Source organism: Natator depressus, chromosome 2 (assembly GCF_965152275.1).
Source record: "Natator depressus isolate rNatDep1 chromosome 2, rNatDep2.hap1, whole genome shotgun sequence".
NCBI classification, from domain to species: domain Eukaryota; kingdom Metazoa; phylum Chordata; order Testudines; family Cheloniidae; genus Natator; species Natator depressus.
Window position 1 is genome coordinate 24,969,984 of NC_134235.1, and position 27,996 is coordinate 24,997,979.

At 40.5% G+C, this 27,996-nt stretch overlaps 1 protein-coding gene across 5 annotated transcripts in view; it reads left to right on the forward strand.

The window, feature by feature from the left end:
• TNFRSF11B (TNF receptor superfamily member 11b) overlaps window positions 1–23,068 on the forward strand; it is a 91,054-nt gene extending 67,986 nt beyond the window's left edge. For all 5 annotated transcript variants that reach the window (XM_074943914.1, XM_074943916.1, XM_074943913.1 and 2 more), the window contains 4 exons: window positions 10,257–10,626; window positions 19,217–19,411; window positions 19,970–20,194; window positions 22,048–23,068. In XM_074943914.1, coding sequence (XP_074800015.1) covers window positions 10,257–10,626; window positions 19,217–19,411; window positions 19,970–20,194; window positions 22,048–22,436 — 1,179 coding nt within the window. In that variant the 3' untranslated portion in view covers window positions 22,437–23,068. The remainder of the gene's footprint in view (window positions 1–10,256; window positions 10,627–19,216; window positions 19,412–19,969; window positions 20,195–22,047) is intronic.
• The last annotated feature ends 4,928 nt before the right edge of the window (window positions 23,069–27,996 follow it).

Below are 27,996 nucleotides of genomic sequence, written 5' to 3' on the forward strand. Positions count from 1 at the left end.
CTCCGCCTCAGCATGCTTCCTCTCCCCAGGCAGAGACAAAAAAACTCTAACTGCTTTCAGCTTAAAACCTGTTTCCAAGCAGCCCAAAGGGAAAAAAATGTCCTTTTAAAATCTGTGCTTCTGGTTCAGAAAATCTCAAATTGATCTCAAAATGATTTCAAATTAATCTCAAATTGATCCCACCGCTCTGCCACCATGTCAAGGTTCCTTCCCCACTCTGAACTCTAGGGTACAGATGCGGGGACCTGCATTAAAAACCCCCGAAGCTTATTCTTACCAGCTTAGGTTAAAAGCTGCCACCACCAAAGTGTTACACAAAGAACAGGGGAAGTAGCCACTTGGAAATGTGTCCCCCCGAAAATATCCCCCCAAGCACTACACCCCCTTTCCTGGGGAAGGCGTGATAAAAATCCTCACCAATTTGCACAGGTGAACACAGACCCAAACCCTTGGATCTTAAGAACAATGAAAAAGCAATCAGGTTCTTAAAAGAAGAATTTTAATGAAAGAAAAAGTAAAAGAATCACCTCTGTAAAATCAGGATGGTAAATACCTTACTGGGTAATCAGATTCAAAACATAGAGAATCCCTTTAGGCAAAACCTTAAGTTACAAAAAAGATAGAAAAACAGGAATATACATTCCATTCAGCACAACTTATTTTATCAGCCATTTAAACAAAACAGAATCTAACGCATATCTAACTAGATTGCTTACTAATACTTTACAGGAGTTCTGACCTGCATTCCTGTTCTGGTCCCAGCAAAAGAATCACACAGACAGAGAGAGGACCCTTTGTTCCCCCCACCCCCCTCCAGCTTTGAAAGTATCTTGTCTCCTCATTAGTCATTTTGGTCAGGTGCCAGCGAGGTTATCTTAGCTTCTTAACCCTTTACAGGTGAAAGGGTTTTTCCTCTGGCCAGGAGGGATTTAAAGATGTTTACCCTTCCCTTTATATTTACGACAAATGTCATTTCTGGTATTTCAATACTATAGGCCGTATTGTGCCACTAAACTTTAAGCAGGACCTTCCCATTAATTTCAATTGAGAGTTCTGTTTAGGAACTGATGGCATGATTTAGCTCTCTGTTTTCACTTCATTCAAATACCCTGAAAAGCAAAGCACAGAATTCTGAGATTCTACTTTGTATCCATTACAAACACTGGCAGCATTTTTGACAAAGTGAAATTGAATCATAATTTATCAAGTAGGAAAATATGCTTCAGGATGGACTTGGAGTTCAAAACTGAAACAGATTTATCTCTTTCAGTACATTAAACATTATCCTATGGTCTGCTACCCAAAACCACAAAGCCAAGCCAAATAATAATATTTTCATACTCTGAAAAACTACTTTCCTTTCTCCCAATGAAGTGATTTAAGGGAACGATGCTTGAAGGATTTTGCTGTATTTGCTGTATTTTTGCTGTATTTCATTTTTAATTTAAGAGAGAAAAGCAAGCAGCTATTTGTCTTACATCTGAAAATAAAAGGAAAGGGTGTGTACTACTTTTCATGCCCAAGGTTTAAAATAAAGTAATAAGATCACTTTATTTCTCTTTCTAAAGCCTCTTCTAAAGGCTCAGAGGGGGAAAAAAACTGTCTGATGTTGCATTTGGCAGATCCTCTGACTTCTCTGTGCAGATTGATGTAAAGTGTGTGTGAAAAAATGTTGCTCTAGGCCCATGTGTTGAGTGGCACTGCCAAAGGATTGCTTTTTAGTCTTGTGTAACTGATTTTGAATAATATGTTAAAAGGCATTAAACGTGTTAAACAAACAATACATAAACATAGAACTATTTGAAATTTTGTTTAAAAAATCATCTAAGTTAGACACAGACTTTAGAGGGTTTCGGACATATCAATTATGACTAAAGAATCGTGTATTATTTCATTATTTTTCATGCCATTGACCAATTTAAGGTTATATGAAAGTCTTTAAGATCGATCCCAAATCTTCTTGGAAGAGATCTAAATTCTGTGTGATTTAGCACCTCTTAGCAAGATTGGACCTTTAGGTTCCAATAGGAACGTTCATAGGATTGGACCTATGATATGACATCAGAGATCAATTTAGGTGAGTGGATATTGTTCTTTTTCTAATGCATATGGCATGAGATTTTTTTTGGTGTACAAGAATTTTTTTTACCAGTATCATTTCAGAATTGAATTGTTTTTTTGTTTTGTTTTGTTTTTTTAAATTGAGCCTTAAGTTCCAGCAAACTGACAAATAACTTCTGTTGACCTTACTCTGTAGCAAACACCTGTTGCTCTACATTTGTCCACTGCTGAGTTTGTAGTTATGGTGTAAGGGCTTAGTCCCACAAGGTACTCAGTATCATTGACTTCAGAGGGTGCTGGGGAAGTTCAGGGAGTACCCTACAGAATCAGTCCCAAGTTGCTGTGTACGGTTGGCTGTTTTCAGATAGCGCCCTGATTTTCTGTGCAGTAAATATTGGTCCCATTCATGGACCTAGTTTCCCACTCTTCGGTCCATTGGAGTCTTTCTATTGACTTCAGTGGGAGTGGGATGAGGGTCTGGGCCAGCCATGGTTGTGGGCTCCTGGAAGGGAGATGCGGCACTTTGCATCAGTCTTCTGGATGGTAGATGAGGAGCCCTCACTACTAATGAAAAGAGTCCTGTCCAGCACTGCTTGGTCTGAATGGTAGTGGCCGGGGGGCTTTAAATCTGGGCATAGAAATCAGGGGAATCTTGAAAGGATTCTCAAGGATCCAACAAAGTACTTGCAAAGACTAAGTCCAGTGTTTTTTTTTTCTCTGTTACGTTCTCTTTTCTTTAATACTGGTTTTTCAGAGCCTGTGTCTGGTAGTAGCATAGAATGGCAATTGTGATTGAAAGTGATGGTCGTTATATGTACAAAGGTTGAGGCTAACTGTTGAGTTTATGATTTGGGGCATGACTGGTTACGGTAGACTCCTTGTGCAGTGCCTGTAGGGTCTATTACAGGAGTGGATGGGGGAGGTTCTCTGGCCTGCAATGTGCAGGAGGTTAGACTAGGTGATCATGATGGTCCATTCTGGCCTTAAAGTGTATGAATCTATGAGTAAGGGATTAACTGGACATCCATTCATTACAGTTTTTTCAACCATTATTTGCGACTCACTTACATAAATTCAAGACAGACTGTTCTTTCCTTCAAAGTAAAACGTGCCTGTTTTGGATTTGGTGGTTAAGTAGTGATGAGTTCATGTGATCTAGTGCCAAATTCTGCTCTCAGTGAAACTGTATTGAAGCCAATAGACTTGTAGTAGTTTAAAAGTCCAGAATTTTACCCTTAGTATTTAGAGTACCATGAAACGGTAAAAAGTCCAAAGTCTAACTTTAAAAAAAAAACTAACTGAAACTCTGTTTCCACCTACTAAAAATCCTCCTAAAAGCCTTTTAATTTCAGTATTGCTGCCATCTAAAATCTAAAATACTCTAACATTTTTGCTCAGGTTAGGACACATTTTCACTGTTTTTACAAAAATGGTCAGGTATATGCAATGTAATTGAATTTCCCATCTTTTCTCTAAGTTGTGTGAATGAATTCAAGTCACTACTTTGCATTAACCAATAGGCATTCAGACAAGAGGTTTCTGTCAACTTTTTGTGTTTTTTCAGATAACAAATATATCAAACGTATCTCTGGAGTTAAGATGATGGTCTGCATCTTCAGCTAGTGTCAGTGGGCTTCATTGACATTGGTGGAACTATGCCCCATTTGCCTCAACTGGCTCATCAATATAGTTAATTCAATATACTGTTTTTTCTGTTTAGGCCACCAGCCCAGTAACTGAGGCTGTGCTTTCATTTAGTCTAAAATGCCTGTTTCTTATGAGTGGTGGTGGAGTGCTTAATATTTTCTTTCAGCCTATTCTAGCCACAGGCCTTTCACATTAATAGGAGTTTTGCCTGAATGAGGAATAGGCTTAGTCCCATGTGGGCTTGGTGTGGGGGGAGCCATCTGCTATATAAAGCGTCATACACACCTAAAAAGAAAAGGAGTACTTGTGGCACCTTAGAGACTAACCAATTTATTTGAGCATAAGCTTTCGTGAGCTATAGCTCACTTCATCGGATGCATACTGTGGAAAGTGTACAAGATCTTTTTATACACACAAAGCATGAAAAAATACCTCCCCCTACCCCACTCTCCTGCTGGTAATAGCTTATCTAAAGTGATGAGTTCATATGATCTAGATAAGCTGTTACCAGCAGGAGAGTGGGGTGGGGGGAGGTATTTTTTCATGCTTTGTGTGTATAAAAAGATCTTCTACACTTTCCACAGTGTGCATCCGATGAAGTGAGCTGTAGCTCATGAAAGCTTATGCTCAAATAAATTGGTTAGTCTCTAAGGTGCCACAAGTACTCCTTTTCTTTTTGCGAATACAGACTAACACGGCTGTTACTCTGAAACCTGTCATACACACCTAAGTTAGGAATGATCCAAAATAAAGCAGACGCAGAAAAATGTAAGCTCTTTGGGGCAGAGACTGTGTGTTTGAACAGCACCTGCCACAATGGGATACTAGTTCATGAGTAGGGCTCCTGGGCACTCTGGTAATACAAATAATAATAATGCTGTGTAATGCCTCTCTGCACATACTTCTATAACACTTCTGAAAATCAGGTAGACACCTAACTGGATTCAGGAGCTTAACATTAGGCCTTCAGTTTACACAGTCCTAACCAAAATGCCAAAAGTGTTGTATCTTAAGTTGTATCTTAAGTGTGTTGTATCTTAAGTTGAAGATATTCCTCTGAACAATATATTTCCTTGCCTTGATCTTAAGGGGTCATTTTACTGAGCCTACAGAACTGTGGTAGGGCAATGAGACATGGGAATGACGTTCTGTGAATATATGGATGAATAACATGGCACTGGGTTGAAACGAAGTGTAAAATCTGCTAGAACATTGAGACACACATTTGATTTATGCCTGTAATGTTATTTAAAAACCTCTAATAAAACAGAATAGCACAGTACTATCTACTTATGGATGAGCCAATGAGGGCAGTCTGGATTATTGCATTTATACGTCTGCACAAAGTGTGTTTCAAGGAATAGAAGAAGAATATTGCCTAGTGCCTGTGGTATTTTTTTCTTTTTAAAACAAACAAGCAAACAAACAACTGGCCTGCTGAATGCTCTTCTTTCTCTTTTATATCCACATTTAGATTATTTTGGCTGCTGCTCCACCATAATATTACGTGGGTGTCTGTGCTTACCAGGGTAGAGATTCAAATGAGTAGATTCACCCATGCACAGTTCTATTTGTTTTCTTTACCCCCACCAGAATGGACCTCGCTGGTCCCAAAAGCTATATTTATATTAACTCCCCTCTGAACCTGGCTGGAAGAATTTGCTTATAATTTTTAATGAGTTGCATCATTTAGGACTAGATCCTGCCATGCAGTGAGTGCCCCTGTCTTCTTCACTGTCTCCCCTGCCATCTGTCCCTGATGATGGGAGCTGAGCTCTTTTGAAAAACTGGCCCAACCCCTACAACAAAATCTCATGCTTGCCTCCCCTATATGGTCTTCTGTGGAAATCGGCAGCTAGTGACAAGGGGCCAAATCCTGCTCTCCTTACTCACACGTGTCACAAGGGGAATGCCTGGGTGCTGAGAACTCTGGGAAATGTGCTCCCTGTGTGTGCACAAAGAGAAAATGAATGGCAAGAGCTAGAATTCTACAACTGCAGTAAGAGATGGCTTGTCTTCTGTGGAAGCACTCAGATGCATTACAGTGTAGAGATATTCTGTACCCAGGACCTGCTGTAATTTCCATTCAAGCTGCATCATAATTTTCACATAATGCCAGCTTCCCATCTGTGCTGAGTACTATCTGAAGCTCTCAGAGCTCCATAAACATCTAAATTACAGCATTTGGCTTAGAAGTGTCATTCCAGTTTCTCCACCCCACACTGAAGTCTGACAAATGCTGCTCTAATGTGCTGTGTATGCCCAGGCAAGTGTGTAGGATAGTCGGGAGGGTGGTTTCATTCTTGCTAAATGATCTGTCTGATGAAGGGGAAAACAAACCCTAAAAGGAATCTTGGACTGTTAACAGCAACGATTTATGAGATTATCAGGCCTCTTTTCTTACTAGAGTAATAGTCAGAGGTTTACCAAGGGTGAGTATGCGGCTCATCAGTGAAAAGCCATTCATTTTTCAAAAACGTACTACACCCTCTTTTTAAATAGCTGTGAATCAGATCCAGACATTTAAGAAAAACAGAGCTGTAAATCATCAAGGCACATTCAAATTAGAAATAAAGCACCCATTTTTAACAGTGAGTGTGATTAACTATTGGAACAAAGTACTGAGGGAAGGGTTAGATTCTCCTTTTTATTATGTCTTCAGATGAAGACTGGATGCCTTTCTGGAAGACATGTGTAACTATAGCATCCATGTGACCATCATGGAGTCCGTTCTGTGGGCAGCTCCGGCCAAGAAAAGGCACGCGTAGGAATGCAGCAGGGAAACTCCCTTCCACCCCACGGTGCTGGAACAATTTGTATAGTGGGGGTGCTGAGAACCATTGAACCAAACTGTAAACCCTGTATCTGATGGAAACCACTTCAAGCTAGGGGGTGCTGCTGCACCCCAGCACTCCTAGTTCCAGTACCTATGCTTCCACCCCAGAAACTCCTGTTCCAAATCCCCTAGAGTAAATACACACACAATACAGTGGAATAGTACAATGAATATAGGAAAGGGAAATATTTATTTATTGAGGGATGAATGGAGAAAAACAACAGGAGGAAAAGATGGGGGAACAGTAAAACAGGGTTACATCTAACACAAGGACCCATCAGGCCAGTGGTACCACAATATAAAAGGATAGACACTGAGTCTAGATTCAGAGGTTAGGAATCCTGGGTAGAGTTCCAGTCCAACAGTGAGTCTTGAGTCATCTTCCACACCAGTAAACTTTCCCCAGCAAACCCTTCTGGTGCCCTCTTCTGCTGCTCCACACAAACCCACACAGAGCAACAACCGCCCCACTTAATTAGCTATAACTTTCTTCCTTATTCCCAACACAAGGTCACAAGCCCTAGTACTCATGGCCCCATGCAGCGCTGGGTGACAGTGATACTGAGACTGGCTGTGGTTTGGCCTTCTCAGGTGATCCCTTCTTGGCACAGTGTTCCTCCTGGCTCCTGTGCTGGGACATCCCTGGTCAGCTGCTCTGTCTCTCCCAGGCTTCAGGCTGGTTCTTGGCTGCTTCTGTATGTGAGGGCCTGCTCAATTTGGGGCTCTTGTCTGGAGCTCCAGAAACACACACTCCCCTGTGGCTTTCCCTACCTTAACTCCCCTCCCTTTGGAACAACAAGGCCTTCCTCTGCCTCAGGTTTTAAAGGAGTCGTGCTCTCTAAACCCCAAGGGAGATACACAGGTTTTAGTCACGCACAGGTTATTGAGCTCAATGAAAGGGTAACTGGGTGAAATTCTATGCCCTGTGTTATATAGGAGGTCAGACAAGATGATCTCATAGTCCTTTCTGGTCTTAAAATGTATGTATGAAACCTCTGCTGCCATGGGGGCCGTGTAATGGAGGCTGGGAGAGGCTAAGCCTCCCCAAGCCTCGGCTAAGCCTCCCCGCCACAGCCCCAGACTGTGATAGGGCTCAGTGCTCCTCTGGACAACCAGGACTCAGACAGGCAGGTGGACCAGGGCGGACTGGGAAGATGGGTGGGCCGGGGTGGCTTGGGCAGGCTGGCCAGGTGGGGCTCAGGGCAGCTTAGGTGGGCGGGCCAGGGTGGCTTGGGCAGGCTGGCCGGGGCTCCTCTGGCCCCAGCAGGTGAGAGTGGAGAGATGGAGTGGGGTCACGGTCTTGGGTGGAAGGGGTGGGGCCTCAGGTGGAAGGGGAGGGGCAGGGGGCTAGCCTCCCGGAATGGGGAGTTCATGTGCCATCCATATGTGCTGCACTTCCATACATTTTCTAACGGAGGACTGGATTAATCAGGGGAGGCAGAGAATGCCTTTTGACCCCTAACAAGGCAGCAGAGACCAAAAGTCAGTACAAGTACACATAAGTGCTGGAACTAGGGTCATGGGGGTGCTTCCACACCCCCTGGCTTGAAGTGGATTCCACTATATACAGGGTTGACAGTTTGGTTCAATGGCTCTCAGCACCCCCACTATACACATTGTTCCAGCATCCCTGATTGAATAGCTGTTTGGAAACCTGCATGATAACCAAGTGATGGTCAAGTGTCCACATCTCCCGTTGATATCCGTTTTGGTTTTGTGCCTGAAGGAGTTTTGCTTATGTAGCGTGCACATCTGGTTCCCTTGAATGGAGCCTCAATACAGAGGCTAATGCTGAATGGGCATAGAATGTGAGATACTTATACCTAGAGATGGTTCTTCAGGGTGGGGTAAGGGCACATCGGTGGGATGGTGTGGAGAAGCTTGTGTTGCCATTGCCTGTGTTACATTTGTTCTTTGTATCAACAGAGAATTATGGAGCTAGAGCTATCAATCCAGCACCACTGATGGACAGCCAAATATACTTTAAATAAATAATGTTCTCCTTGTATAAAGCTTCATATTCAGTTCTCATTATAATCCATTCTAGAAGATGAATCCCTCAGTAACACACACATGCTTGTTTTCCACAAATAGCCACAAACAGAGGTAATGCATAGGAACTGATTCAGATAACGTTTGTAAAACCAACAATATTTAAAAGAGTAGCAATGAACAGAATGCACAATATTGGGCTGGAGCAGAGTTCTGGGTCCCAGGGCCGTGCCCATACCTACTGACATCACATGTATCATAGCACTTCATGCATGGAAGTAAACAAGTGCACTCATACATTTTGTTGATGCATTACTGGAGAAACTGCAAACCAAAATCTGTATTTAGATGACAAAATAATGACATTCCAAGGGACGATCTCACACCTGAGCAGAGTCATCCCGGATTAGCACTTCCTGAGGCCTCCAAGGAAAACTCAAATTACTGCAGGAAGTTGAGCTGCTTATTCATTAGGTTGCTCCCAGTATAGTGTTAGGGTTGTTATAGGACATGTGCCTTTTGGATAAGGTGTAAAACTAATATCCCATGACTGGAAGCATTAGCCCTAGTGTTCTGGGGCATTCCATTTTGGGAGATTAAATTCTACCCTCCTAAAGCCTCCCTGTACTTTCAATTAGCTGCAGCATTCTTCACATGTCTAAAACTATTGTTTAGTGTTGCTGTTGGATATAAAACAGCCGTTACATTTTATCGCAGGAATGGCTGAATGTCAGTGCTAGATTAAATGAAAGGCACTTTCAAAAAGCATGCTGCTACATTTATTTGATTGTTAAAAATAAATATAGGAAAGGAGCGTCCTTTGAATTTTGATCTACCTTTTTGGTAATAGTGCAATCTAGTAGTTTTTTTTCTATCACAGCATAATTAAAATTGCTCAACAGTACAATAATATATTTATCATTTCTGTTGCATTATAAGTGTGCATGATGGTGGGGGATAGCTCAGTGGTTTGAGCATTGGCCTGCTAAACCCAGGGTTGCGAGTTCAATCCTTGAGGGGGCCATTCGGGATCTGGGGCAAAAATTGGGGATTGGTCCTGCTTTGAGTTGGGGGTTGAACTAGATGACCTCCTGAGGTCCCGTCCAACCCTGATATTCTATGATTCTATGGTTCACGATACAGATGGCCTGATTCTCCTCTCACTTACATCAATGTAAATCAGGAGCAATTCCACTGAAATCTGTGGGCCAGATCCACAGTTGGTGCAAACAAGCACTGCTCCTGGGCCCATTGGAGTTACACTAGTGTAAGTGAGAAGACAATCCAAATCCATAGTCCTGTTCCCGCAGCATTTACAGTTTAAGAGCTCTATCCTACAAAGAACTGCTTAAGTGATTTGCAGGGTAAGTCCCTTTGTTAGATAGTGAACGGACCCAGGAAAATAGAGGGGGATCACGGTAAAATCATGCTATTTAATTGGTTAGGGTTAGCCTGGACTTTGTTGGTTCCAGAATATTTTAATAGTTGTAATATGGAATGCCTGGGTTTTTTTCAAATATTAAATTTTCTGTGATAATGTAGCCACTGGAAAGTGGGAAAGTTGGTTCATATTTTCATATATTGCTGCAGTACGTCTTTTTTTAATGACTTTGAAGAAACAGACATGATTAGATACATAAGCACATAGAACTGTAAGGTTTTTTTGGCTGTGCTGTCTCATAGGACTAAAGAGAACAATATTTAATTTTCCTTTTGCTAGTTCTTGGATATCTATGTTAAGTGGACAACTCAAGAAACCACTCCCCCAAAGTACCTCCATTATGACCCAGTGACATCTCGCCAACTGATGTGTGACCTGTGCTCTCCGGGAACCTATGTAAAACAGCACTGTACAGCTACAAAAAAGACTGAATGTGCACCATGTCCAGATCAGTACTACGCAGAGGACTGGAACAGCAACGATGAATGCCAGTACTGCAACGTAGTGTGCAAAGAGCTGCAGTATGTGAAGCAAGAATGCAACAGTACACAGAACCGCATCTGTGAATGTATTGAAGGGAGATACCTTGAGCTAGAATTTTGTTTAAGGCACACAGAATGTCCTCCAGGATTTGGTGTAGTACAACCAGGTACGTATCTGCTTTCAATATGCAACAGAATTAATTAGAGCTGTACAAAGCATTAAAGACTTGTGGCACTAAATGATTAGGAAACAAGCTTGTCTAGATGAAATTACAGACTAATAAATGGCAAAGCTAATGCAACCTGTTACCATTGTGACATTGCTTTGGACTATAGTCGGTGGAATACTCTGCTCCTACTGAATATGTAACTTAATGGTAGTACAAATGTAGCAAATTGCACTCTAATGAGAAACATGATGGATAGCCTCTTTTAAAGGAACATTATCTGGGATACAGTATTTCTGTTCTTTCATTTTGAAATCTGCTGTTTCAAGCCACTGTGTATCTTGACAAACACCAGAAGCATTAACTGATACAGCACCAAGAGCATAATTATAACAATATTAATGTAGCTCTAGAGTCAGAGCAAAATGTGGTAATAATTAATTACCAGTGCCCTAAATGGGAACTGCAAGAGAAACCATTATTATTATCATCCAAAGACCAGCCAACTACTTCTTTGTCAGACAAGCTGGTAACATGCTGTATGTCTGGGAGGGATAAAGGCTGTAGCAATGTTGTTTCCGTGGAGCATTTTCTTCATTTTAGACAAAATAAATTGTTAAGACTAAGTTCTTGTCTTGAAACAAAATATTTTGTCATCCTGCAAATGATGTGGCCCAGTGTCGTGCCAACATTGAATGTGGCCTAAAAGAAATGGAAGCTGGCATTCTGACTAATCATATTTACACCATATCCTGCATGCTACTGCATAGATCCATATGGCATTTAAATTGTTTCATGGACTCTGATTGTGCAACAGGATCTATGTGCACAGACTTCTATGCCTTTGTTGAATCCCACTGAATTTTGGGTGTAGAGATCCATGCAGGCAAAATCTACAGATTTCTGGGTATAAGGATCCATGCAGGTTTGGGGCCATAGTTAGTATCACTGTTAACTTTGAAACTCTAGTAGCAAAAAAACAAAGGATAATGAACGGGAATTTCAAAAGTAGTTAGCATTGGCCTACCTCTATTCCTGTTGAAGCCAGTGACAGTTATATTATTGACCTCAGTGGGAGCAGAGTTAGGCCCCCAGTGAGTATGTTTAAAAGAAGTGAGCTGAGGGCCCAAGTGGACCCAAAGTTTGAACATTCAGCTCCTTATGGATTTGGTATAAAAATCAGTCTTCCTAGCACTGAGTAATTATTTTGGAGTCTGTATTATTGTGTGTTCCACCTGAACAAAGGTGTGAATGTATGCTGTATGGTTGTGGATGATGTAGATACACAGCAGGGTTTTATATGTGACCAGCAATGTATGTGTATTTGTACTTTTTATGCAACAGAACAGGGGGGTTAAAGAGTTATTGTAGATTCCTGGTGGTGCTGTCCACATCTGGTCTGATTGATGTGGCTGTGCTGTGCATACTAGATTAAACAATTCAGTCTAGTAATCCAACAGTCAAGTAATTTGTCCTTTATTAAAACAAAGAAACTGTTTCTGACAGTAGCAGTAGCAGATTCACATGGCTATGATGTAGCCATGGTTGCCATAGAAGAGACTTCTTTCTTCAGTGGTCTCTTGCAAGTCACCTTCCCGTGAGTCAGTATGGGAGGGTTTAGACTTCCTAAATCCCTCAAAATTGCATCTTCCAACCTCATTTGTGGTCAGTCCTGTGCTCTGCTTCCTTTGACCTCAGACCTACAAAGCTTCTGTAAAAGTGTATCTTCTGCACATTGGATATAATTCCATCATTGCTGTCATCTTGTTCTCAACTGGTGCAAGACTGCAACTTGCCAGGATTCTCTAAGTATCTCCTTGTTTGTGACAAAATCAAACCAATGGCTGTTAAGAATATGCCATAATTTTTTATACTGAAAGCTATTTAGTTTCCTCTCCCTAGTTGTTTTTAACTGCCATGTTTCTGCTCCATACAACAATTGTCATCACTACTGCATTGAACACTCATATCTTAGTTGTCACACAGATATCCTGCTTCCCAAACAGAGGTCTTTGAAGATGCTCAAATGCCATTGATGAAAGAATGATCCACCGTGTAACCTCTTCAGCTATTGAACCTCCTGCGGTCAACCAGCTACCCAAATAGACAAAACTATTCACTCATTCAGTCTATTGCCATCAACATACAACATCAGCAGGTCATTCATTTCCATTTTATAGGAGGTATGCCTAGCTTTGGTTTATCACCATTGATCTTAAATCCCATAGATTCTGCAGTTAGTCGCAGCTCTTCCAGCAGTAGCTGTAGTTGGTCAGTAGTCTCTCCAAGTAAGGCAATTTCACTGACATACTCAAGATCCCCTAAAGATGAATCTTTAAGTTTCACACCTTCTACTTTGGCCTCAAGCAGCTTTGTCATCATATTGTCTATTAGAACATTAAATAATATAGATGAGAGACCACATCCCTGGAGTACTCCTGATTCTTCTGAAAACCAGTCTGTAATATAACCGTTGACCCTCAGACAGCTAAATTTATACTGGTACAGGTCCTCCACTAGGCCCACTAAGTCCTCAGGCACTCCATACTGGTATAGTAGTATCCATAATTCTGATCAATACACTGGGTCAAAAGCAGTTACAAAGTCTATACATGAGATGTTAACTTCCTTTGGTCACTCTAGTCATTTTCAATAACATTTCGCAGAACGTCAAGTATCAGAGGGGTAGCCGTGTTAGTCTGGATCTGTAAAAGCAGCAAAGAGTCCTGTGGCACCTTATAGACTAACAGACGTATTGGAGCATAAGCTTTCGTGGGTGAATACGTCTGTTAGTCTATAAGGTGCCACAGGACTCTGCTGATTTCGCAGAACGTATATTGCATGGACTGCAGGTTGAACTGTAAAGAAACCACACTCGTGGTTTTTTGGTTGAGATAGTATTTCAGTTAGTTCAGTAGTATGATCATAAACACCTTCCCTGGGACTGACAACAACAACATTCCCCTATAATTTGAGCAAGCTGATTTAAAAAAAAAAAGAAGAAGAACAAAGAGTGATGCAGCCATTTTTCCAATCTTCTGGAATGTGATCAGTTTCCCAAACTTTAAAGACAACTCTGAAGCCAATGAACTAAATCCAGGCCTCCTCTCATTAGCTGTTCTGATGAAGTATTGTCAAGACCAGGTGCTCTATCATTTTCTAACTGTTTGACCATAAGCATCACTTCTTCTAATGTCGCCAGCCTGTTTTCTACAGGGTTCATTTTTGGATTAAGTTAAAGGTTATGCCTTGATGGGGATCTGTTCACTAATTCACAATAATGCTCATGCCAATGCTTAAGTTGTGCATCAATATCATGACAGAACTCTCCATTTTTGTTCTTAACTGGAAGAAGCTGTGAGAACAGATGTCCCATTAGGATTTCAAAGTGTCAAAGACACATTTCTGATCATGTCTTTTAGAGGCTTCCTCAGTGCACTGTGCCACATGAGTCCACCATTGCTTACAATCACTTTGACAAGCCCTCGTGACTACTTGTTCAAGACATTTCTTCTCCTGTATTGCCCATTTCCTCTCCTCATCACTGACTCAACTCTGACTTTCCAGTGCATCCATTCTGCAATGCACCTCTTTTTTTTCCTATAATTTGATGGTATCATCTGTAATCCAGTGTTGCTTTTTCATTCTCCTTAGTCCCAGTTGTTCTCTAGCAGTCTTTGTGATAGAATCCCGAAATAAAGAATCCTGTTCTTCTTTCACAGTACACAACTGGTTATCCAATATACAATATTTGTTGGAAATCGCTACCATGTAGCTATTAACAATTACTTCAACATGAAACTTATCAACATTGAAGCATTTCAATGCAATACATACATGTCTCTGGCACTTTATTAAACAGAACATCATTGTTGCTATTAGGAGCAAATCAATACTCCTAAATACACATACATCCCAGAGGAGTTTAGTCAACAGTGTCTGAACTAGAATGTGATCCAAGGTTTTATTGTCACCCAATTGATATCAAAATGTATACATATGGCAATTCTTGTGCTTAAACCAGATACCATTAAAATAGTCCAATATCTTGATAGTAGCTGATAAAATAATACAGATTAAGACACAGAACCGGCAGTCAGAAGATATAGGTTGTATTCCCAATTCTGCTATAGTTTCCTGTATGATCTTCAGGCAAATCATTCAACCTCTCTGTGGCTCATTTTCCTAATTTGTAGACTGGAGTACTAATGGTCACCTCTTACACAATATGTTCTTTGGCTTAACATGCTAATGTTTGTCAAGAACTTCATGATCCTTGGATGGAAGGTATTATAGAAATGTGCAGTAATAAGAATAGAGGCAGGTACAAACTTGAGATTGGTTACTGCCTAGAGAAGAGAATGAAGGGAAGGAGACACAGGAAAACAAAGGAATGTCTCAGAAATAAGTCTTTTTCAACTGTAATGCCCCAATCTCCAAAGTCTGCAGAACTGCTTTCCACGTCATGCTCATACAGAAAGAGGCAAGAGATTAAATATCGTAGGAGCATTAGCTGAAACTTTTAGAGCTACACTATTCGTTGGTATGCAGATTGCAGAAGCATTGCTAGATAAGAAGTTTGATGTAGTGGCTTTTACAGCTAGGTTAAGAAGCAAGAGTCAAGGAGCCTGAAACAAAGTACATAAGGATGTCCATTTGAAAGACTCGCAAAAGAAGTCTGGGTTGTGTGGGAAGCCTGCTTACTATAGCCATCAAAGGATAATAAAATAATGGCTAACAAAACTGAAGTCATCAATCCAAGACCAAGCCAAATGTGTTAGGCTTCCAGAAGAAGACAAATGATCTAATCACATAATCTTTTGGAGAGATGGGTTCCCAAACTACAGCAGAGTGCATCAACTAAACGGCAAGTTGGCCTCAAACAAGAAACAGAGATACAGACTCTGGCAACATAATAACTTTTATAATCTTCAGGTTTTTAAGACAAGGTAATTGCTGGAAAACTTAAAGACAGTGAACCAAATTTTGTTCTCTGTTACATCTATGCAACATCACTGAACACAATGTGTTTGTATTGGTGTAACTGAGGGTGGAGTGTGGCCTTAGTCTATCAAAAATATGCCTCATAATCAGATATGGAAACAATGTGGTTCAGTGGCTGGGACGCAGGCTGGAGAGTCGGAATCTGACTACTGCTCCCAGTTGCCACTGCCTCAGTGTAACCTTGGGCAAATCACTTAACCTCTCTGCTTCTCAGTTTCCATATCTGTTACTGCAGATAAAGGACAATTAACCATCTTTGTAAAGTGCTTTGAGATCCATTGAAGTATAGCACTATAAAATTAAGTATATTTTTCTTCCATGATCTTAGTCCTGGCACCCAGGCTATGAGGCATGCATTGGTGGCACTATAAATCTTTCTGTGGCAAGGGAATCAAAGCAGAGGTCACCCTGCTGGCCAAATATTATCTACACCATCAAAGCATATTTATTCTGGGAAGTGATCCTACTGTCAGACTATTAGATGCTGTTAATTTAGCAGCCACCCAAGAGAGCTCATTGCACATTATTTGTTTCTTTTGGATACAAAAGGACCTCACCTTCTCTGGGACTGTTCCTATATTTATACTATAGTATATATAGCCTCTTTGTCCTACAAAATTGATTCTGACAACTGGAAATTTCTTATTTTAATGTATTTTGTAAACTGATCAGATTGTTTCTCACACTGGTGCTCTCTGGTCTGTTTAGTTCTTGTACTTTACTAAGGTTTGGTATTTTGTAGTTTTAATAGCATATGCCTCTTACTTTTGAAATTCATTTTAACTAGAATATGAGTTCCTTCGAAGGACTGATACGGAACTAGAATTGGGCCAAAATTAGAACCCCAAAAGCAAAAGTACCTTCAAATTGCAAAGAAGAACAGGAATTTAATCTGTTGACCTAAATCAGCCATTATATCTTTGATTCTAGGTCAGATCAAAACTACATGGGGCTTGTTTTCTGGTTTGGGTATGGAAGCAATTGAAATCACAAAGTAACATCTATTCTCAGGACATTTCACCCCAAAATGACAGAAATTACATGAGATCACCTGATCATGCAACGTTTCTACCATTTTGGACCATTTTGCAAGAACAATCTTTGAGATCTGATCCTGTCGAATCCAAACCAAGCCTTCGCCACTCTCTGCGCTATGGTGCTCAATAATGTGGCAGGCTTCCTAGGAGAAATCCACTTGGGAGTTAACGCAGATCAAAGCAGTGTTAGCTCTCACTGTGCACCTGCTATTCCCCTCAAGCGGGCACCAGGGGGACAGTCAATGGCAGCACAAATTCTAAGTGAGGGAGGCTGGAGGAGCAGTGCACCAGAGGTGCCATACTGCTTTAACCATGTAGAACCTAGGACTCTGCTGGGTTTCCAGATCACCCACCCTACTCCTTTCCCATTCAGAGGAAGATGCAGAAGAAACTCTGCAACCTACTGGAGTTTCCATGTACTTTGTCCCCTCCTGCAAGTATTTCTGGGAATGAGGACAATCTATCTCCATCTCCCAAAATATGGAGATGCTAATCTCTTTGGAAGGAACAACCTGAAAAAGCAGCATATCTATGGTAGGGGAAAGTCCACCAGAAATTCTCTTAGCAATGGTAGTTGATGCCCAATCATCTGAAATGCGCAGATCTCTGTCAGTTGGACTTTCATATTGTTTACGGCAGCTGTCATTGCATAATATTAGCAGATTAAAAAGGAAAATCTCTATGTAGCCTTCTGTGGTGCATTATTCTGTCACTATCTTTTAGAGGGTTGGCTATTGCAAAATTAATTTCTTTTAAGTAATTGTACAGAATCACTTTTGAAGTTAAGATATGAACAAGGAGAGCTCTTGCTCTCTTGCACGTTTTTACTCATTATCTAGTGAAAGCAGAATTTCTGCGTTTGAGTATATATAAATATACTCTTTATTTCTTGGCTACTTGAAAACTCAGAGATTCATATCCTTTTATTTCTAAGCAAGTCTTAGAAATGTAAAATTGTAGCAAAGGTGGATTTGCTTATTTTTACGCAAACCTCTGCGCATTTAGCTTTTACAGCAAGTACTCCTAAAATACACTAGATGGAGGCATTTTCAAATGCAAATATAGTCCTCAATTCCAGCAAAGAATTGAATCATAGACTATAGACTTCAGAGGGGTAGCCATGTTAGTCTGTATCAGCAAAAACAACGAGGAGTCCTTGTGTTGCCTTAGAGACTAACAAATTTATTTGGGCATAAGTTTTCGTGGGCTATAACCCACTTCATCAGATGCATCATGCCATGCATCTGATGAAGTGGGTTATAACCCACGAGAGCTTATGCCCAAATAAATTTGTTAGTCTCTAAGGTGCCACATGGACTCCTCGTTGTTTAGACTATGGACTAATAGACTTTAAGCTCAGAAGGGACTGTGTCTTTAAGTGCATCCTTATTCAATGACGCATTTACTCATGTGTTTGACTTTGGGCATATACTTAAGTCCCATTGGTGTCAAGGAGACTTAAGCATGTGCTTAAAGTTAAGACCATGCTTAAATACTTAGCTGAATAGGAATATACTGCTGAATTGGGGATATATTGTATGAGCTTTGATTTGAACCAGGATTTTCCTTTGATAGACTCTTCACAGTAGCTGCCTGGCTTAAGTTTCATACATTAATTTTCTCCCTTTCAGTAAATGTGGTGCAGTAATGTTCCATGTTGTCTCAGTTCTTTAACTGTGGGATAATAAATATATTCTTTATAATAGCAGTTAGGGCAAATACTGTCTATATACTTTTCCTGATCATACATAATTATTAGATATTAGGCAAGTATAGAATAATGTAATCAATCCAAGAAAGGGTCAATATGTAATCTTGAATTTACCATGTTACTGAACAACAACTTACTTTTAAAGGCTTTGGAAACTCATTTAGATTATGCAATGGCATAATTTGTTATAACTTTGGAAATTCATATTTGAGAGATTAAAAATATCTATTGGAGAAACTTCCACAAATGTTCATATATAAAGGAAGGGAGGAAAGTCACAATGGATGAATGGTTTTAATTTAAAGGCCAATATGTAAACTGTATTCAAATTATATTACAGAACACACACAAAAAGAAGAACCTGCCTGCAACAGATTTAAAGAAATGGGCTGAATTCTACTCAGTTACAAACAGACTAATTTATTTTAGTGATTGTCTGCACAGATGTAACGGAGCAGAATTTGGACCAATGTTTTGTGCCCTTTAATTGATTCTCAGAAAAAAATCTATATGGAGGAAAACTGAAGGTCAGACACCTTTTGTAAACATTTGAATAAAGTCAAGTTATCTGGTGCTAATTTACAAATGTATGCAAGGGTGAGAAGCCAGTGTGTTTAAAAATATTATTTAACATACTTCTGTAGCATGAGCATCTGAATTTGAGAGAAAAGTTTTCAAAATTATACAAATATCTTCCAAGTGAGTGTTCAAGTAGGAACGAGAAAGCATGAAAATCTGAAGTCATGGTTTATTTTTTGCTATTTTCTTTCCTGGTGCACAAAAACTCACACACAATATGTATCTTTTATAAAAGATAGTGGGTTTTGTTTTTCTAAAGGCACCCCTGAGAGTGACACCATTTGCCAGAGATGTCCAGAAGGATTTTTCTCAAATGAAACTTCATCCAAAGCAGCCTGCCAAAAACACACAAACTGCAGTGCACCAAATCATAAAATAGCACTGAAGGGCAATGCGGTTCATGACAATGTGTGTCATGAAAACACGGACACATCAACTCAAAAATGCGGAATAGGTATGTATAATGCCAAAGTGTAGTGTAAGTATCCCGACAAGCATTATTAAAATGGGATTAGCAATGGCTATGATAAAAATTGATGGGAAAACTTTAAAATCTAGTTACTGTTGATTAGATGATATAGAAGGGGTAAGAAGCATATATTTCATAGCTCTAAAGACCAGTCCCTTATTTTAAACATGTTTTTAAAATAGTTTTTCTTACAATTCTGGACCCTCTATGTTTTGTTAGGGCCAAACAATTTCAGAAGAATTCAGACACTTGCTGGGATCATCTTGGCTTATTTCACCAAATCAATTCCCTATCATTGCAGGGGCCTCGGGCGTTGGTGTACCTTGGTCCCTTTTGTTATGTGCTTGTGGCACACAATAGTTTAATCTCTCCTGAAAGCTGTAATTCTAGTCTATCCAGGTTATTGGGGTCAGTGCAGGAGTAACTCGGTGGGGATTAGTGTGTCCTGTGATGTGTAGGAAATCAGCCTAGATGATCTGCTGGCCCCTTCTAGCCTTCACTTCCAGGACTTAACTTATCTTTTTCTCTGTGATTTGTTTTCAGATGTAACCCTATGCGAGGAAGCACTTTTCAGGTTTGCTGTTCCAGAAAAACTCACCCCTAACTGGCTGAATGTACTAACGGACGGTTTGCCTGGGACAAAGATTAATGCAGAAAATATAGAAAGGATTAAACAAAAACGTAGTTCTCAAGAACAGATGTTCCAACTGTTGAAATTATGGAAGCAGCAAAACAAAGAACAGGATACGGTCAAGAAGATCATTCAAGGTAATTCAGACAGCATAGCAAACACATTTAGAAGTAACTTTTCAAATAGCACTTTTGTAATCTCCTGGAGCCAAATTCTGCCCTGGGTGGTGGGCACACTGCTCACACTGATGCCAATGGGAACTGTTTAGGTGCAACTGTGTGCAGAATTTAACCCTTTATGTTCAACAGAAAGGACCAAATTCTGCCCAGACTCGCAGTCTATGTGACCCTATTGAGTAATATGTATGGAGTGTAAATCAATTCCCCTTTGGGACCAGAAGAGTAGGAAATACTGTGATACTCAGGGTCCATACTGCCCTCATTTACACCAGAGCAAGAACTAAAGAAGTCAATGGGAGCGGGGTGTGTACAGATCAGGGGAAACCAGGCTCACAGTATATGATATAAGTAGGGCCCTATCAAATTCATGGTTGTGAAAAACACATCACGGACTGTGAAACCTGGTCTTTTGTGTGCTTTTACCCTATACTCTACAGATTTCACAGGAGAGACCAGCATTTCTCAAACTCGGGGTCCCGACCCAAAAATGGGTTGTGGGGGAGTTGCAAGGTTATCGTAGTGGGGTCGTGGTATTGCCACCCTTACTTCTGCACTGCCTTCAGAGCTGGGTGGCCAGAGAGTGCTGGCTGCTGGCCAAGGGTCCAGCTCTGAAGGCAGCAGCACAGCAGTAAAGGTGGTGATACCCTCCCAGGTCACCCTTACTTCTGCGCTGCTGCTGGTGGTGACGCTGCCTTCCAAGCTAGGCTTCTGGCCGCCCAGCTCTGAAGGCAGCGCTACTGCCAGCAGCAGCGCAGAAGTAAGACTGGCAATACCACAGTCCCCCTACAATAACCTTGCAAACCCCCACCCTCTGCCCACTAATCCATTTTGGGTCAGCACCCCTACAATTACAACGCTGTCAAATTTCAGATTTAAATATCTGAAAGCATGACATTTATGATTTTTTAAATCCTACGACCGTGCAATTGACCAAAGTGCACCGTGAATCTGATAGGGCCCCAGATATAAGCAAGGCACTATAGGTGCTGGCTTGAGAGACCTATACCCTTTAGATATCCACGAAGAGGAATTGTGTGGGCACTGGCAATTCAAAGTCTCATACATACCCCTGCAAACATGCTTTTCTCTTCTTGGAAAGAATATCCCTATTCGTTCCTTCACCTTTCTGCTGAAACTGCCACCATCGGTGTCAAAGGGGAGCTTACGGTGGCAGTTTTTGTGATGTTAACACTTGTTGCTGCAGTTTTCACTGAAAACTACCAAACCCTTTTCGCATGAGCCACCATCAGCAACCATCGGATTTGAATGACTTTTGTTCTACAAGGAATGGATTTGAAATGGTGTCCTTGAGAAACTGTTTTTAATTTATGTCTGTTTATATAATTATATTATATATTATATTATATATAATTATATAATTATGTCTGATTGTAACGTGTCTGTGCTGGAGCTAATGCTATGTTGGAACTGAAGCACCAGTGACAGTTATAGCTACGATGTCTCGGCATTTCCTGTATATCAGGAGTAAAACAGTCATGTAGTGCAATGTGAGATACAGAGCCCTGCCTCATGCACTGTACATATGACAAGATGCACATTACAAAATTGTAGAAATAAATGTATGATAGCAAGTATGTGCGTAACTTGGGACTACTTATATGAAGAAAGTTACACACGTGCTTAAGTGCTTTCTAAGATTGAGGGTTAAAACAGCAATGCTAAAAGGGTTATTTGGAAATAAAACTAGGAAACATTTAGTGGGTACATGTCCTTTTCTGACTTTAGAGTTTGTTTTAAGCCGTTATAAAATAGTAATGAATCATATGAATGGCCCTCCTTGCTTTTTGTAGGTATTGATCTCTGTGAAAACAGCGTCTTAAAACATCTTAGCCAGGCTAATCTAACCTTTGAACATCTCAACATTCTGATGGTGAATTTACCAGGAAAGAAAGTAAGAAAAGAAGATATTCAGCGCACTATGAAGCTGTGCAAGCCTACGGAACAAATTCCAAAGCTTCTTAACCTGTGGAGAATAAAAAACACTGATAAAGACACAATTAAGGCCCTAACTCATGGGCTAAAGCATTTGAAAGCCTACCACTTTCCCAGAAAACCTATCCAAAGTCTGAAGAAGGTGGTCAAGTTGCTTCAAAGTTTTAAAATGTACCAATTATACCAAAAACTCTTTTTTGAAATGATAGGGAACCAAGTCCAATCAGTAAAAAAACGATGTGTCTAATTCAAGATATTTTTCCATTCATTCTCCACTATTTCCCCTTAATTACTGTTAGCAGTAATTAACGTAGAACATTGTTCCCCGACATTGTACGTGATTATTTATAGAAATGTATGACTGGAATGGCTCTAAGCTCTCAGAGCTTAGAGCTTTTTTTACTATAAAGTCACTTCTGTAAAAGCTATAATCATCTGATGACATTTAGGTCCTGATCTGCAGCCTTTGGCATCTAAAATCGAAAAGTACCACTGAAGTCATTGAGTGAGCAAAGAATGTTGGACCAGGCCTAATACAGTATTTACTATTTATATTCACTGATATAAAGGTTTTTGTTGTACATATTTATTAACTTAAATGGAAATTATATGAGACTGAAATTTAGAAAGAGAAATTAAATACAAACTATATTTTCAAGATAGACTAAAATGATCAAGTATATTTTTAAGCAGAAATTATGTAGCATTTCCTAAGAGATCCTACTTTCTTTACTTTGTGGATATTTTTAAAATTGTTACTTAGTTTTATGTGTATAAGTTGTGGTATCCTTTGGTAGGTGTTGTTTAATTTATCCAAAGTTTTTAACTCAAATAGTCTGAGAAATATACCATAAATGACCTGAATATTTAAATATTCTGTGAGAAAGTGAATGTACCATATTTAAAAACTGGATGTTCAGATACGATTGTAGGATCTTATTTTATAAAACAATTAATTTTTTCAGCTTATCTTTTGTCTGTTTATGTGGTTTCTCTCATCGGAAATGGACAAATCTGACACAGATGTTTTCCTGCAGATTTTGCTCCCTGTTTTGAAGACATAGGGCCTGTTTCTCCAGTGCCCCAATATCTTGTGTAGTCACTGATACTTGACCAACACGAATGCAAAGGGATTAGATATCAGTATTCTGACCTGGTAGCATTGTGCACTCACTACACAGAGGTCAATGACTATTCAAGGTACGAGGCAGTGGAGAATGAGGCTCATGGTGAGGCTTAAACAGATCTGACACAAGCAGCTATAATCCCATTGAAGCCTGATTTCAATTTGGACCATAGTAATCCTTTCAGAGTTCACAACCTTTGAACATACCACAGATTAAGAATTCATGAAGGAAGGATGCACTGGCCTCAATGAGCTTGGAATGCCCCATTCCACAATGCCAATGCAAAGGGAAGGGTGAAGATATGGCACCACAACTATGCAGCTTCACAGGCCTAACCCTTGTGAGTAGGGAGTGTGCAAAGGCCCTAGGTGCTATTAAAAGTCCATTTGCTATAACTGTGGCAGCCAATCAGCTTGGGCTATTTCAGGTGAAAGGACTGGAGAGGGTTGCTTGCCTGAGTGCCCCTTTAAACCATCTATACAAAGCCTGAGCGACAAGGTGGGTGAGGTAATATTGCTTATTGGACCAACTTCTGTTGGTTAGCAAGCCACCCAGAGCTCTTCTTCGGGTCTCTAATATCCTGGGACCGACACAGCTACAACTACACTGTGTATACAAAGCTTGTTCACTCAGGGTGTGGTGAGCCAGGGGAAGGAAAGGGACAGCAGCATTTAGTCTCAAATGAGAATTATTATTACACCAGAGGTGATGAAATCTTTATATACATTAAGCAAAGAATGGGAAAGAGGCTACTGCAATATATAATAGATTTGGAAATATGCACCAGAAGTCATTTCCTTCTAGAGAACTCAAAATTGAGGTGTGTTTATAAATGTTTGTTGTTGATGTTTGAGTATGCAGGAATAAATTCTCCTTGATATTCTGAATGAGATGGATTAAAATCTAATTTAGCGTAGCTCTACTTTGAAAATATGGGTTATGTGCATAATTTTTAGAAAAAAGATTCCTCTTACACATTAAAAGCATGTACGTGATTTAAAATGAATCTTATAATAGAACTTGTTTCAACTAAATTATAATAAAAGACCATCACAAAAGAGAGTCAGTTGATTTGAAAAAGAGACATATCATTTCAAGACACTTTTCTAAGTGTAAAAGCTTGTTTGGATGTTAAAGGCATTAAAATCAGTGTAGTAGTCATCCCATTTACAGCATTATAAAGCGAAATCCAACACATTCTCCGTAAACATTTGTCTTAAAGTAACCTGATCCAGATCCATTTAATCCATGAAACAATTTAGCAATTGTCACTTCAGCTACAGCGCCAAGTGACCATACAATTAAAACCATCTTCAAAGTAAATCTAAAAGCACTAATAGACAAGCAGAAAACTCAGTTGCTTCTTAAACAAGTATTTTATATTAACAACAGTCATCTTCAAAATGGATACCTTTGGGCTTCTCCATCAGAATGAAATATTAATAATAATGATCATTTAAATAGCATTGAATATGTACACAATGCGCCGCAAAACACAGAGTATGACCCTGGGGAGGTTTTCAGAGACACAAAGGACAGTTAGGCACTTAAGTCTCATTAAAAGTCAATGGGAACTAGGCATCTAACTGCCATTTGTGCCTTTAAAAAATCTCCTCCTTGCCTAAATACAAAGTTGCAGCTGTTAACTAAAGATGCATTATTTAACCAATGTAGTTAAACAGGTGCACACTCATGTGAGGGCACTCTTAAATCAGTTTAAACCCAGTTTATATCAATTTAACTTAATTCTCTAAGGAATCTACTTAATATTATGAGGGGACAATGCCTAGGACATGCTGTTGCCTTCCACAGGGAGCATACTGCCCAAAGTAGGCAAGACATACAAAGACAAGACCCAAGAACATAAATGGAAAGGATGCTCGGGAAAACTGTGTTTTCAAGGAAGGTTTTGAAGGAGGAAAGAGCAGGTATGCACTAGCAATAGTGGGAGAGCGTTCCATGTACAGGGTGCAGTAGGAATAAAGTGCAAACTGACAGTGCGGGAAGTTGGAAGGAGTAGCAAGGTGGGAGGACAAAGAGAGAAAAGAAAAGCAGAAGGAAATGCAAGCAGACCTATAAGCAGGGGTGACGTTACATACCGTACCACTCTAACCTTCAAGGCAAACACAAGGTAAGCAACCTTGAGCTCAATCTGTGCCAGTCCCAGGGCCTTCCAGTTAGGCTCAGTTACACTTGTGCAGTCCCATTCTAGCTAAGGGGATAATTTGCCCTGCAAAAATCTCTCTTAGTGGGGATGGTGCATGAAGTTGAAAGAATACAGTCTGCTTTTCATTTTTTATTCCTGATTTTACCTCACTCCTTTTCTCCACATTCTCTGCTCCTCTTCTGCTTGCTGTGCCCTCATTTCTCTGTTCTCTCATTCTCCCCACTCTCTGTCATAAGAATGCCCATACTGGGTAAGAACAAAGGTCGATCTAGCTCAGTATCCTGTCTTGCAACAGTGGCTGGTGTCAGATGCTTCAGATGGAATGAACAGAACAGAGTAATGTATTGAGTGATCCATCCCCTGTCTTCCAGTCCCAGCTTCTGCTAGTCAGCGGTTCAGGGACACGCAAAGCATGGGGTTGTGTCCCTGACCATCTTGGCTAATAGCCATTGATGGGCCTATCCTCCATGAGAGGGATGAGGGGACAGTTAGCACTATGAGACATCAAAAGGGGCAGCACTGGGGAATGGGGAGCAACAGAAGGGATGTGGGAGGCAGCAGAGAAACAACACAGGAATGGGAGATGGAGGACAGAGCAGGGGCAATGACTGAGGTACAGTGGTGGGAACTGAGGACCTACAGCACTAGGAATGGGGGAGGGGCAATGGAGAAAATAGCAAGGGGACAGCACTGAAGACAGAGAGAGACATGTAAAAAAGTATAATTAGGCAGCCCAGAAAATAACTTGAAGAGCAACTAGCAAAAGACACAAAAACTAAACAGCAATTTTTTTTTAAGTACATCAGAAGCAGAAAATCTGTCAAACAATCAATGGGGCCACTGGACAATCAAGGTGCAAAAGGAGCACACAAGGAAGATAAGGCTGTTGCACAGAAGGTAAATAAATTCTTTGTATTGGTCTTCATGGCTGAGCATGTGGGGGAGATTCCCACACCTTAGCCATTCTTTTTAGGTGACAAATCTGAGGAACTGTCTCAGACTGAGGTGTCAACAGAGGAGGTTTTGGAACAAATTGACAAATTAAACAGTAATAAGTCACCAGGACCAGACGGTATTCACCCAAGAGTTCTGAAGGAACTCAAATATGAAATTGCAGAACTACTAACTGTGGTATGTAACCTATCAGCCTCTGTTCCAGATGACTGGAGGATAGCCATTGTAATGCCAAATTTAAAAAAAAAAGACCAGAGGCATCCTGGCAATTACAGTCCAGAGAGACAAAGCAGATGAGGTAATATCTTTGATTGGACCAATTTCTGTTGGTGAGAGAGACAAGCTTTTGAGCCACAGAGCTCTTCATGTCTGAGAAAGGTACTCCTAGCCTCACAGCAAATGCAAGATGGAACAGATTGTTTAGCATAAGTAGTTAGCACGTATTGTAAGGGACCATTCAGGGTAGAGTTGTCCATTAACACTTCTTCAGTCATAGGACAAAAGTGGGAATCTACCAGTGCTCTGACCCAGCATGGCCATTTTTTTGTTCTTCTGTTCTTAGTTTCACCCTCCATTTTGGGGACAAGTCACACCACATTTACACTTTGGTTCTGTTTCCCCTCTGCCCCCTTCCATTTTGAGTGATGTTCTCTTCCTGCTTGAAGTTACTCCTGACATGTCTCATCCCCATCCACATCGTCCCCAGTGCTATAAGGTGCAGTTTCTTGCCTCTTGCCACAGAATCTGTTGGAAGTTGCACTAGGTAGCACCACCTAGTGGATGAAAAAGGTCAGAGACCCAAGTTAGAGGAAGTGACCTTAGACAGACACAGTTAGAGGAAGTGACCAGCACTGGAGCTGGCTAGAACAGGCCGCAGAGATGGACACACCTACTTATGGCCATACCCCGCAAATTGGGAATTCCTGCTATACAGACTTCTGAGAGCATGGTCAGGTTCTGTGGTTCTTCTCTGAATGGAGGAATGCCCGATGAGGTAGAGCTGTATTGAGGTTTTACCAGCCTGTGCTTGGGATAGGCACATTACTCAGTGGTGAAGTCAGGAGTGAGCTATGCTGGTCATCCCAGAAGAGTGCCAGCCAAACCTTTCTACCACACCACACCACACCACACCACACCCTCTTGCACTCTATATATGCCATGTGTTACAGGAAAGCGGTTTCAGGAATGTTTTACAGCAATTTAAACAGTTTTTGATGGGACTGTTTTTTCATATCCCTCAGCTTGTAAAGGCACTTGCCTTAGACTCAGATCTTCAAAGGTATTTAGGCTCCTAATGTCCATTTAAATCAATGGACATTAGGAGCCTAAATACCTTTGATAATCTGGGCCTTAGTTACCACCTGTACAACTGTGCAGGGCTCACAAGGCGACAAAAAAACTCTAAATCTAACCAATATTCTCTAGATCTAAAAAAAGGTCATGAGATTAAGGCCCAATATCTTGGCTCTTCAAAGAACTGACATTTTTAGATATAGAAAACCAATCACTGGTGCAGACCTGAATTTTGGCCCTCTGGAACGGGGTAAATTTTGGTGAGT